General features: G+C 43.1%; 1 protein-coding gene across 1 annotated transcript in view; it reads left to right on the forward strand.

Moving 5' to 3' along the window:
- The window catches only part of LOC109928198 (gastrula zinc finger protein XlCGF8.2DB-like), a 41,269-nt gene extending 37,494 nt beyond the window's left edge, over positions 1–3,775 (forward strand). The window contains exon 3 of the mRNA XM_048619262.1: positions 2,910–3,775. Coding sequence (XP_048475219.1) covers positions 2,910–3,558 — 649 coding nt within the window. The 3' untranslated portion in view covers positions 3,559–3,775. The remainder of the gene's footprint in view (positions 1–2,909) is intronic.
- Positions 3,776–13,708: the final 9,933 nt, after the last annotated feature.

The following is a 13,708-nucleotide window of genomic DNA, read 5'->3' on the forward strand; positions in this document are numbered from 1 at the left end:
GCAGTATCAGAGGAGCAGGAAAGCTGACGTTTCGGGTCTGGGCCCTTCGTCAGAAAATATTCTGAAGAAGGGTCTAGGCCCGAAACGTCAGCTTTCCTGCTCCTCTGATGCTGCTTGGCCTGCTGTGTTCATCCATCTCTGCACCTTGTTATCTCAGATTCTCCAGCATCTGCAGTTCCTACTATCTCTGTACTGTGAGATAGCCTTCTTCTCTGTCCACTACACTACCAAATTTGGTGTCATCTGCAAACTTATTGACCTTTCCTCCTATATTCACATCCAAATTATTTATATAAATGTGTAATTTCCGTGCTATATCAATCAATGACTCTAATCCATGATCCTTAACACATAAAAAGACGTTTTGTGTATTATTGCATCAGTCCGCACCAAATGGTTACCACTGTAAACTATACGTATGAAAATTTTACTTGGTACCTAGACCATTTAAAATTGAGAAGTTTGGAAACTTTAAATTAACTTAAGAAGTTTAAAATTCAAAAATTGGCGTGACCTAGATTGGAATATTCAATGGCGGGCCGTTGACCCAGCATTCCGCGCGGTAGAGAATATAGCCTAGTCACAAAACAAAGTGAGGCGCAGGCGTTGTATCGTCCAAGTGTATAGAGCATGCGCGGAACGCGGTCATCAGAGTGAAGGTTGTAGTTCCCTCGGCTCTACAAAGGGTGAGATTGAGACGGTGCGGAGGGAGCGATGGTTCCCGGGGATGGGTGGAGAGGCTTCGTAAATGTGTTCTGCAAACGATAAATCCGAAAAAGTCACTTCCAGTCCCGCCGTTTACAGGGAACGGGGTCCCAAGCTCCGAACTTTACACTCCGCGCTGCAGTCTGCCTTCTTTACTGGGGAGAAACTGGACAGTAGGGCGCATGTGCGCCCCCCTCCTCCTCCGGGGGCAACATTGGGCGGAGCTTGCTGCCCATTAGTCACAATGGAGACAACTTGTCCATCAAGCTGCATTAGCCCTTTGCACTCAATGTCTTATTGATAAGGCAGAGGGGCTGCACAAAAGGAAGGAAAAGGAAGCAAATTCTGCTCTCCCACCACCTCGTGGGACGTCCTGCCCCATGTGTCTGGCTTTATTGAGTTGCATGAAGGTCCTCCACAGAAATTCACAACCCTGAGTAGATGTCATTCCTGGAATTGAGGGGCTGCCAGCCACAGAGAGGAAATATACAGCTGGGGAGACATGGGGCAATCATCCTGCATCAAGAGGAAGGATTGTTGTGATTTTCAACCTGAATACATTTTGGAATATCCCTTTTACAGGGGTGAGATTGGGACGATTTGCACACAGCAACCTAAACCAAGAGAAGTGCTGCCTCACAGCACCAGGGACCTGGGTTGGATTCCAACCTTGGGTGACGGTCTGTGCGGAATTTGCATATTCTGTCCTGTCCACGTCTGCATCAGTTACCTCTGGGTGCTCTGGCTTCCTCCGACAGGCCAAAGATGTGCAGGTTAGGTGGATTGGCCATGCCGAATTGCCCCGTATTGTCTGGCGGTGTGTAGGTTAGGTGGCTTTGTCATAGTAAATGCAGGGTTATGGGGACTGGGTGGGTATGCTCTTCGGAGGGCTGGTTCAGACTCACTGGGCCATATGGCCTCTATCTGCACTGTAGGGATTCTATGATTCAAGTGTCTGTCTGTTCACAATTCTTATCCTGTACTGACAGTGGTAATTTTCTGAATTACTTCCACAGAATATTCAGAGGATTGGCAGTCGGGAAATTTCAACCAGGCATCACATCAAATGCAACCAGGATCACTCAACCTGAGTCTTATCAGCTTCTGAACGTAAGCATTGAGTTCAAAGTCATTAGCACTCATTGCATAAAATTTCTTCTTCACATCCTCTCTGTGGGTCTTACCCAAAACCATAAATCTCTGTTTTGTAATTTTCTCATGATCAGTGAGTGCAAAGAGCTTTCCTTTATCTGCCTTGATCCAGCCAAATATTTCTTGTAAATGCTTTTTATCTATTTTACATAGATATATCTTTAAATTTTTTTCTTGACAATTGTGGATCACAAGCAAGAGAGAAAATATTTCCAATTCCCAGTTAGCTTTGGAGAAGTTGATGTTTGACTTTATTCAACTTTTGCAGTCTGTGTGGTTAAGATGCTCCCACAATACTGTGTGTTAAGGACTTAAAAGTTATTTTCTCAGTGATAATGAAGAATCATTGCTATATGTCTAAGGCAGCAACAACAATTTATTCTTTTACAGCATTTTTCGAATAATAACACAATCCAAGGAATTTTACACAAATGTTATATAGTAGAACTTAATACTGAGTCACATTAGGACATGTAAGGGCAAGTGACTAAAAGCTTGGTCAAAGAGATAACATTAATAAATATCCTCAGTTAGAAAAATGAGTTAGCGGTGAAGAGGTTTAGGAAGGAAATTCCAGAGCTTTCCACCTCGGCAACTGAAAGAAAAGCCACCAGGGAATGCTGAAATGACCTGAATTAGATGAGTACAGAGATATTGGAGAGTTGTGCAGAGATTACAGAGATAGGATTATGACGGAAAGCAAGGATGAGTATTTTAAAATTTGGGTGCTTATTAATCCCCTTTGTCGATCAGTATGCACAGGGTGGTTCGTAAACTTGGTGTTAGTCCATGGGCAGCCAAGTTTTGGATGACCTGAAGGTTTTAGGAAAGTTCAATGTGCTGGCCCCACAAGTAACCACAAGTCATGTAGTCAATTTTACAACCTGCCTCTGTGTTCTCGCGAGTTCTCTCTCAGTTCCTTTTTTACACTTTAATTCAATTTCACAGGAAATCCGAGGTGGAGGATTTACAACCCAAACATCACATCAGGGTCTGACAAAGTTGCTGAATTTATCATAGCCTGATAAGATTCTGAGTATGGAAGGAGAAAGCAATGTTGATAAGCTCACTGGGGACAAACCATGGAAATGTGTGGACTGCAAGGCAGGATTCAGGTATCCATCTCAGCTGGAAACCCACCGACGTACTCACACTGGAGAGAAGCCATACCTTTGCTGTGTCTGTCAGAAGAGATTCACCCTGTCATCTAACCTGCTGAGACACCAGCAGGTTCACACTGACGAGAGACCATTCAGGTGTTCTCACTGTGGGAGTCGTTTCAGGCGATTGTCCCATCTCGCTGCACACCAGCGAACTCACACTGGGGAAAGATTCACCTGCTCCAAGTGTGGGAAAGAGTTCACTCGGTCATCCAGATTGCTGAAACACCAGAAAATTCACACTCAGCCGAAACAATTGACCTGCCCTGAATGTGGGAAGGGATTCACTGAGTTATTCTCCCTGCTGAGTCACCAGCGAGTTCACGCTGGGGAGAGACTATTTATATGTTCCAAGTGTGGTAAGGAGTTTACTCATTCATCCAAGCTGCTATCAGACCAGGAAGTTCAAACTGGGAAGGGGCCATTCACCTGCCCCGAGTGTGGAAAAGAATTCACTCTGTTAGCCACTCTGCTGACTCATCAGTATGTTCACTCCCCACCGTCAACCTGTCCCGAGTGTGTGGGGGACTCGCTCTGTTAGCCACTATACTGACATCAGCATATTCACATAGCACCAATAACCTGTTCTAAATGTGGGAAGGAATTCACTCAGTTGTCCCACCCCACTGAGGTGCAATAAGTTCACAAGTAAATACAGTGATTGGATTTTTCTGTTAATCGTGTCCAAGACTGACCTGATTTAACGTCTTCATAATAAAGCAGCTTCTTGATAACAGTCATCACTACAAGATTGAATTTCCCATTCATTTTTAGGGAGAGTAGAGTCTGCCTAACTCTAGACGTTGGAAGTCGAATAATGGCAAAGACAAGGCTCTGAAGATGTAGATGCCTAAACCGACCTGAGCAATGAAATTTTTGGGTGATTGGATGAGACAGTGTCAGACGTTTAAGAAGATATTTCAGTACATTCTGCAAAGTTACTTTCCAGTGTGAAAGAAGGATTCTAGAAAGCTGCACATCTGTGGATAACTAAGAACATTAAAGAGAGCATAAAATTGAAAGAAAAAAAAATCAAAATTGTGTGAAGCTGACAAAGAATTTAACAATAGTATAGAGTTTTTAAGAAGTATGAAGTGGGAGTATGAGATAAACTCGCCAGAAATATGAAAATAGAGGTTCTAAAATGAAACATATTATTCTTCCACTGAATGAGTTTGGGAATGAATATTAGATATTAAGGAATTGACAGAAATGTTGAACAGATATTTTTGGGGTGTGTGCATTGTATGTAAGTAACATCACAAACGTAACAGCACCACAACTGCCTCTGATGTAGAGCAGGATCCATTTGAACAATAGTGGTCGGAGACGCGCTGGTTAGGGGTACAGACAGGCATTTCTGTGGCCACATTTGAGACTCCAGGATGGTGTGTTGCATCCCTAGTGCCAGGGTCAAGGGTGTCCCTGAGTGGTTGCATGAAATTCTTAAGCGGGAGCGTAGCAGCCAGAGGTCTTTGTGCACATTGGTACCAATGACATAGGTACAAAGAGGGATGAGATCCTGTGGAGTGAGTACACGGAATTAGGAAAGAGGCTGAAGAGCAGTACCTCGAGGGTAGTAATCTCTGGATCACAACCAGTGCTATGTGCTAATGAGGCAAGGAATAGAAAGATAGGACAAATGAATGCGTAGCTAAGGAGCTGCTGCAGGGGTCAGGGTTTCAGGTTCTTGGATCATTGGGACCTCTTCTGGAGTGGAGATGACCTGGACAAGAGGGACAGGTTGCACCTAAACTGGAGGGGAACCAATATCTTTGCAGGAAGTTTCACTAGTGCTACTTAGGTTTTAAACTAGTGTGGCAGGGGACTGGGAACCTGGGCAGCAGATCAGCAAGTAGAGGGATTGAGGGCAAGGTAGATGCTTAGAGGAGTAAATCAGAAAGAAAGGACAGGCAGAGACAGATAAATGAACACTAATGGAGCCTGGATCAGTATGTTGGAGTATAATGTTGTGGCCATTACAGAGACTTAGTTGAGAGAAAGACAGGGCTGGCTGCACAACATTCCAGGGTTTTGTTGTTTTAGATGAGATGGAGAGGAAGGTAAAAGGGATGGAGGAGTCACATTCCTAATCAGGGAGAATGTCACATCTGCACTCGGAGAGGACATGCTGGAGAGCTCGTCCACTGAGGCAACATGGCTAGAGCTCAAAAATAAAATGCATGCAATCACTCTGATTATACTATAGACCCCAACAGCCACTGAGAGTCTGAGGAACAAATATGTAGGCAGATTATGGAACGGTGCAATAAAAACAGAGTTGTCATAGTTGGGAATGACTTTAATGTTCCCAGGATTGACTGGGACTCCCTTAGAGCAAGAGGCTTAGAGGGGGTAGAATTTGTTAAGTGCATCCAAGAGGGTTTCTTGAAACAGTATGTGGATAGCCCAACTGGAGGAGGGGCCGTACTGGACCTTGTATTGGCTGATGAGCCTGGCCAGGTAACTGATCTTTCAGTGGGAGAGCATTTTGGAAACAGTGATCACAACTCCTTAAGTATTAAGATAGCTATGAACAAGGAAAAGTCAGGACCTTGTGAGAAGGTACTAAATTGGGGGAGGGAAAATTACGTCAATATTCTTAGGATAGGATTTATGTATATTTGGAAAAGCATAGCCTAATTAGAGACAGTCAGCATGGTTTTGTGCAGGGCAGGCCATGTCTTACCAACTTGATTGAATTTTTTGAGGAGGTCCCTCATGGTAGGCTCATCCAAAAGATTAAGATGTGTGGGATCCATGGTGATGTGGTCACGTGGATTCAGAATTGGTTTGCCTATAAAAGACGGAGGGTAGTGGTGGAAGGGTGTGTTTCAGGCTGGAGGTCCGTGACGAGTGGTGTTCTGCAGGGATCCGTACTGGGACCTCTGCTGTTTGTGATATATATGTGACTTAGATGAAAATGTACACAGGTCGGTTAGTAAGTTTGCAGATGATACAAAGATTGGTGGAGTTGTGGATAGTGTAGAAGATCGTCAAAGGATACGGAGAGATATAGATCAGTTCCAGATATAGATCGAAAAATGGTAGATGGAGTTTAATCACGATAAGTATGAGGTAGATCGCTTTGAGAGATCAAATGTTAAATAAAAGTAAACAGTTAATGGCAGGACCCTGAACAGCACTGATGTACAGAAGCATCTTGGGGTTCAAGTCCATAGTTCCCTGAAAGTAGCCATGCAAGTAGATAGAGTGGTAAAGAAGACGTATGGCATGCTTGCCTTTATGGTTGGGGAATTGAATACAAGAGTCAGGATGTCATGTTGCAACTTTACAAGACTTTGGTTAGGCCACACTTCGAGTATTGCGTTCAATTCTGGTTGCCACATTACAGGAAGGATGTGGAGGCTTTGGAGAGGGTGCAGAAGAAGTTTACCAGGATGTTGCCTGGAATAGGGGGTATGAGCTATAAGGAGAAGCTAGAACAACTCTGGTTGTTTTCTCTTGAGCAGGGGAGGCTTGAAAGAAGTCTGTAAAATTATGAGATACATAAATAGGGTTGATAGTCAGAATCTTTCTCCCAGCATTGAAATGTCTAAAACAAGGGGGCATGCATTTAAGGTTACGGGGGAAAGTTCAAAGAGGACGTGAGAGGTATGTTTTTACACACAGAGTGGTAGGAGTTTGGAATGCGCTGCTGGGGTGATGGCTGAGGCACATAAGGCAGGGGCATTTAAGAGACTTTTAGAGAAGCACATGAATATGCAAGAATTGGAGGGATACGGAGCAAGGGCAGGCAATGGGCTTCATGTTCGGCACAACGTCATGGGCCGAAGGGCCTGATCCTGTGCTGTGAAGTTCTGTAATCTATGTTCTAAATTGAGGCATGGAAGGGAGAGAGAAACTTGAAAGAATCACAGTCATCAAGGAAAGGATACAGAGACAGTGATTAGAACTAAAGATTGACAAGTATCCAGAATTTGATGGCCTGCATCTTGGAGTCTGAGAAGCAATGGCTGTGGAGATACCGCATGCTCTAGTTCTAATTTTCCAAAATATTCACAATTCTGTAAAGATCCCTTCAAATTAGAAAATCACAAATATAATTCCTCTGTTCAAGAAACAAAAGATACAGGAAGCAGAAATTAACAGGCTTCTGAGCCTGATTTCGATCACAGAGAGGTTGTTAGAATCTATTCAGGAGGTTATAGAATGACACTTAGAAGAACGAAATGCAGTCTGCAGAGTCAGTGTCGTTCTGTGACGGAAAATAGCATTTGACAAGTTTATTAGTGTTCTTTGAGGAATCAATGTGGATAAAACGCACCCTGCAGATGTGATGTGAGATTTCTAAGTGACATTTTAATAAGTGACGACACGAAAAGCTTCTCGTGAAGAGAATGATATTAATATGAATACCGGATTGGTTAGATAACAGGTAGCAGAAAGTGGAGATTGCTGGATGATTTTCGGGCCGGTGAGCTATAATTAGTGAAGTGCCACAGGGATCAGTGTTGGGACCTCAATTTTCTTAATTCATATCAATGACTCCAGTGACGAGACTGACTATATCATCACTACATTTGTTGTTGATTTAAAAGTAGGCAGGAAATGAAGTTGTAAAAAGATAGGAGGCGTTTAGGATAAGTGAGTGGGCAAGAAAATGACAGAAGGAATGAAATGTAAGAAAATATGGACTTGTGCAATTTGGCAGGAAGACTAGAAATGAGGCATGTTTCAGTTAGAGATTAGGGGCGGCATGGTGGCTCAGTGGTTAGCACTGCTGCCTCACAGTGCCAGGAACCCCAGGTTCGATTCCACCTTTGGGCGACTGTTTGTGTGGAGTTTGCACGTTCTCCCCGTGTCTGCGTGGGTTTCCTCCCACAGTCCAACGGTGTGCAGGCTAGGTGGATTGGCATTGCTAAATTGCCCATAGTGTTCAGGGAGTGTGTAGATTAGGAAGAATATGCGGATGGGTTGGTGTGGACTTGTTGGGTCAAAGGGCCTGTTTCTACACTATAGGGATTCTTAAAAAAAAATTGCAGAACAATGAGGCAGCGAGAGGTCTGGCTGTCCTGATTCATTCATCACAGCACGCACAGCAAGTGAATAGGAAGGGAAATGAAATGTCGTTGTTTCTCTAAACTGGTCCCTGCAAAGAGGGGGCTGTCCAATGATTCCTGAGTGAATCAGGCCTGAAATTTAGAAAGACTAAGATGTACAAAAATTGGGAGGAGTTTGACAGTGTAGATTCCAAGCAACCTTGTTTCTCTCTATCTTTGTATTCCCCAGTCACACAACCGTTTGGAATACTGCTCCTTTCTCATTCTGTTCTCCCTGATTTTAATTATTCCACCATTGGTGTCGTTGCCTGGGTGTGAAGCTCTGAAATTACCTCCATAAACATCTCCCCATCTCACCTGGTAAGAGATGCTTGTTCCACACGGGATCTCCCACTTACTAGGATGCTGCTTGGACTGCAGCAAATCAACTATGAAGAGAAACTGACAGGCTAGGGTTGTTTTCCCTAGAGCAGAGAAGGCTGAGAGGGTACCTGATTGAGATGTACAAAGATAGGAGGGGCCATAGCTAGGGTAGATATGAAGAAACTTTAACTTTAGTAAAGGGGTCACTGTTGAGGTGGCACAGTTTTAAGTTAAATGCAGGAGTTGTGGACTGGATTGGAGGAATTTTTTCATTGAGACAATGGGAACCTGCTGCCTAAAAGAAGCTGGAAGTCTCTGGAAATTTAGGAATTATTTAGATCCACATTTGAAACACTACAACATACAAGGCTACAGGTCCAGTGGTGGAAAATGGGATTAGAACTGATTATTGGCATGAGGACAATGGGCCAAAGGGCTTCTGCATATGATGTCAATCTCTATGACTCTATTAAACATCATTCCTAATGTCAGTCTTTACTTCAACTGTTTCTTGAAGAAATTCCTTTAAAAATATTGACACATTTTATTACTTTAAGCATGTTAGAAAGCAAGCTTGATACTGTTTCATGTCATCAGTTTGTGCAGAGTAAAATTCATAAGTAGCAATTGGTGGGATTACCCAGATTAATGCATTTTTTTTTTTGGGAGGTGGGTTGTTTAAGGCACAAGTAGTGGTCCCACTGCACCAGGTAAACTCTTGTGGACAGTGTTGAGAATTGTGATCTGTGCTGAGAATGGAACTGATTGACCTGTCAGACCTCTACTGAACCTTGAAGAACTGCTGTATGGGAACTTTCCTCTTCATTCCACTGACTTCCTGCTGAAGTTGATTCTGCATAAAACAGGTCACTATGAATCTCAATTCCAATGCAATCTTTGGAGCAAAGTTTACAACTTTAAATCTGCTGTAAAGCGGAAAGAAAGTCATCTTCATTTTGCCTCTTTTGCATACTCAGAACATCGCAAAGTGATTCACAGTGTACGATGAATTTTGTAAGGAGGAATGAGGAGGGGCAGAATAAACTAAATGATACAACTTTAAACAGAGTACCTATGAGTGTATTGCCACTAATCTTAGAATGTGAAATGTTAAGTTGCTCAAGCTTAATGATTCTTAGTTAAGGTTTCCTAAATCTTCATAAATCATTGCTTAATCCTCAGCTGCAATATTGTGCTCAATTCTGAGGACCAGAATACGTCAAGTTCTTGGAGAGAGTGCGGGGTCAGTTTCTCAGAATAGTATCAGCGATGAGTCTTTCAGTTCAGTAGAGGAACTGGAGAAGCTATTCTTAGAGTATGAGAAGGGATACTGCAGGGAGTAACTCGCATCTGGACTCCTCACCACTGATACTGAGTAGCAATAGTAAATACTATCTACATGATGCACTGCAGAAATTTGCCATAAGTCCTGAGACACACCTTCCAAACCCTGAGCACTTCCATCTAGAAGGACAAGGCTGGTAGATGTATGAAAACACAACCACCTGAACCACTCGGCATCCTGAATTGGAAATGTGTTACCATTCCTTCGGTGTGACTGGGTCAAAATCCTGGAATTCCCTCCTTAAGGACATTCTGAATCTACTTACAGAACATGGACTGCAGCTGGTCAAGAAAGCAGCTCACCGCCATGTTCTCAAGGGCAAGTAGGGATGGGCAATAAAATGCTGGTCCAACCCACATCCCACTGGGGAACAAAAAAGGTGAGGTCATTCTCCTCAGGGCAGAGAAAGTAAAGGAGTGATTGGGCCTGCCACTCATTTGCTCCCCTTGTTTAGAAGACCAGTCACACCCACACTGTACCTCAGCCCTGCCTCTCATTAACTTTTATTGCTTGAGGACCAGCCATTACCATGTGGTCATCTAGTCCCATTCCCCTCTTCCTATTGACCTGGATCCGTGATCAATCAGCATGGCTACTTGTTTTTTCTTAAATTATGGTGGGAGACTCTTCTGAAGTTTTTATTTCTTTATTTTTCAAATTTATGACTATGATTTTGTACTTTTGAAGATCTGTAATGCTGGACTTTTAGTTTTCTTTCCCCCCGGGAATTTTTACTGAAGAATCTGTACCTAGGTACCTTGGTAGCTAATACGGCTGTCTAAGTGGTGACTTGTAAACTTTTCACTGCACTTATGTAAGCACGTGACGATAAATCTATTTCATTCATCTGTTTTGTGAGTTTCAAAATGCGTAGTTCCTGTGGAGCGCATGCGTAGTCATAATCCTTTGCCAGGCTGCTGATGCTCAGTTTTGTGTCTTTTGAATCCATAAAGTCTGAGAATGAGGGGGAATGGAGTAAGCAATGGACCGGACAGTGGATCGGCAGGCTGGCTTTCGAAATATTTCCTTTCACCCGCAAACCCCGGTCAGTCCTCTGCTTGCACTAAATGGGGAGACGGCACTAGGTTTCATGACAGGGCCTAGGGAATGGCCACCATCTTTACTGGGGGCACAGGGCAAAATTTTGCATGTGTGGCCACCATCTTTATAGGGGGCAATGTTTAGAAGGACTGGGAGGAGCCTGCAGCCATTGTTCAGAATGGAGAAAACTTGTCCTTCAGGCTGCATTCATCTTTCACACCTAATGTCTTATTAATGAGGCAGAGTGATGATACAAAAAGAAAGGCAAAGAAGCAAAACTTGCTGTCTGCGGCCTGCTATTCTTTTCCCCATTGGACCCCCACAAATGAACAATTCAATCAGCCCAATTTCACAATCTACCTTTGCATTTTTATGCCTCTCTCACTCACTCTTTGCTGTTTTCACTCAATTAAATAGGGCATTGATAGCGAAGGTTTGCATTTGGGAAACTGGAACAAAACATCACAACAGGATCAGACCTGTTGGATAAGGCTGAAGATTACAGGAACTGACGGGAACTGATAAGAGGACCAACAATGGGCTGTTTTGTGAATGGAATTATGCTGAGTCAGTCAGGTCTGCTAAGAGTTAAAACTGCAGGAAACCAGAAATTACTGGTCCTATTAGATAAGGCATACATTTGGACAAAACATTCAGGATTGGTCACGTGCATGCATAATTCCAAAGAAGGCGCGTTCTTGGCAGAGAGACTTGTGTATAAAGAGCCTGAAGAAATCCCTTTGTTCAGCAACACTTCAAAGATTAATGTTGCGAAAGAAGTTTTTCTGAAAGAAAAGTTTTGGCCTGCCGAGCTGCAGACTCTCTCGGGTTATAATGTTTGGGCTTAGTTACAGAAATCAGGGATGTGAAAGACAGTGATTGAGATATCTCTAGTAGTTACGAGGGTATGTTATTTGTTTAAGTATTTAATAAATGAATTGTGGTTTGATAGAGCTCTAAATGTCTCCCCTGTATCTTCGCCTATGTATTAATTGGTGTCTCTCTGAGATGGGCAGCACACAGAGTTGTCCAATTTATCACAGCACAAATTTCATCAGATTTTGAACATTGAAGGAAACATCACTGTTCACAGTGGGGTGAAACCACAGCCATTGAGTGTGGATGAGATTTCAGCCGATCATCTGGTCATTCCAGACACAAACCATGTCATAAATGGGGAGAAACTGCAGAAATGTGGTGACTGTGGGAAATGGTTTAGATGTCCATATAAACTGGAAAGACATTGGAGCAGTGACACTGAGGCAGCCAATTAAGTCTGTACCAGTTGGAGAAACAATTACCTAGCTATGGTAATCCAATTTTTCCTGCACTTGGCACATGCAATGTCAATGTGTGCAATGCTAAGTGTGCATTTAAATACTACTTATGTGTTCTGAGGGTTACTGCCTCTACCACCCTTACAAGACAGTGAGTTCAATATTCCCACTGCCCTCTGGTTCAAAAAAAAAGTTCCTCACATCTCCTCTAAACCTTTTGTTCCTTAACTTAATTATATGCCCATGGTCATTGATTCCTCCACAAGAGGGAGAAGCTTCTTCTCATCAATCCTGTCTATGCCTCTCAAAATTTTATGCATAACAAAACTGCAATAAAATTTCCCAAGATGATTTGGAGTAGTTTCGTGAAGAAACATGTGACACCGAGTCAGAGAAAGTGACATTAGGAAAGATGCTCACCTGAAGAGAGCATTTTCAACAAGTGTCTTTAATTGAGAGAGAGACACAGAGTTGTACAGCATGGAAATAGACCCTTCGGTCCAAATCATCCGTGCCGAACAGATATCCTAAATGAATCTAGTCCCATTTAGCAGCATTTGACCCATGCCCCTCTAAACGTCCTATACATGTATCCATCCAGATGCCTTTTAAATGTTATAATTGTAGCTTCCACTGCTTCCTGTTGCAGCTCATTTCATACAAGCACTGCCCTCTGTGTGAAAAAGTTGCCCCTTAGGTCCCTTTTAAATCTTTCCCCTCTCATCTTAAATCTGTGCCTCTAGTTTTGGACTTCCCCACCCCAGGGAAAAGAGCCTTTTCTATTTATCTGATCAGTGCCCTTCATGATTTTATAAACCTCTATAAGGTCACCCGTTAGCATCTGATGCTCCAGGGAAAACACGCCTAGCCTATTGAGCCTCTGTCTATAGCTCAAACCCTCCAATCCCAGCAACATGCTTGTCAGTCTTTTCTGCACTCTTTCAAGTTTAACAGCATCTCCCCTATGGCAGGGAGACCAGAACTGAATTCAGTATTGCAAAAAAACTGGCCTAACCAATGTCCTGTTTAGAAAAGAAAGGGACGATGGAGATAGGGCAAGGGTTTGTAAGGATGGTGGAGTCAAAGTTTACTTTCTCTTAGGTTGTGTGATTATGATGGATTTAAAGGAGAGAAAGAGAACCAGGAAAATGAGAAAGAAAGCCATTAATGATATCAATTAACACAGAAGAGTTAGATGGTCCACGGTTTAGTGAGAATTGGTCACGGTGAGCTCTGGTAGGACCTGACAAGAGAAAACTGGAGTAAGATGCAAGTTCCAGACTAATGCAAGGAGAAAATTGCGAGGGTGTTTGGTCTGGTGGGCCCATGGAAGGGAGGGACACAGCAGAAGCAGCTGATCACACTGTCTCAATCTCAATGACAAAGAAGCTCCATGAGCTCCTCACGGGGGCTGCTGGAGGTCAGGATGGAGGAGGCAGGGGAGAGGGAGAACCGTTTAACCACCATGTACCTATGTTACAGGTATTTTAAAAAAAAAAATCACATTTTATGTTTGATCCAAGGCTAATTATTTGATGTTTATCCAGAAAACTGAAACACATACCTTAAGTGCAGTTTATTAACGCCAGCAGAAACAGATACCGATGGAATAGTATCAGCAGCAAAATCCAATTGCTGTTG

The sequence above is a fragment of the Rhincodon typus genome, chromosome 42, assembly GCF_021869965.1.
Source record: "Rhincodon typus isolate 14 chromosome 42, sRhiTyp1.1, whole genome shotgun sequence".
NCBI classification, from domain to species: domain Eukaryota; kingdom Metazoa; phylum Chordata; class Chondrichthyes; order Orectolobiformes; family Rhincodontidae; genus Rhincodon; species Rhincodon typus.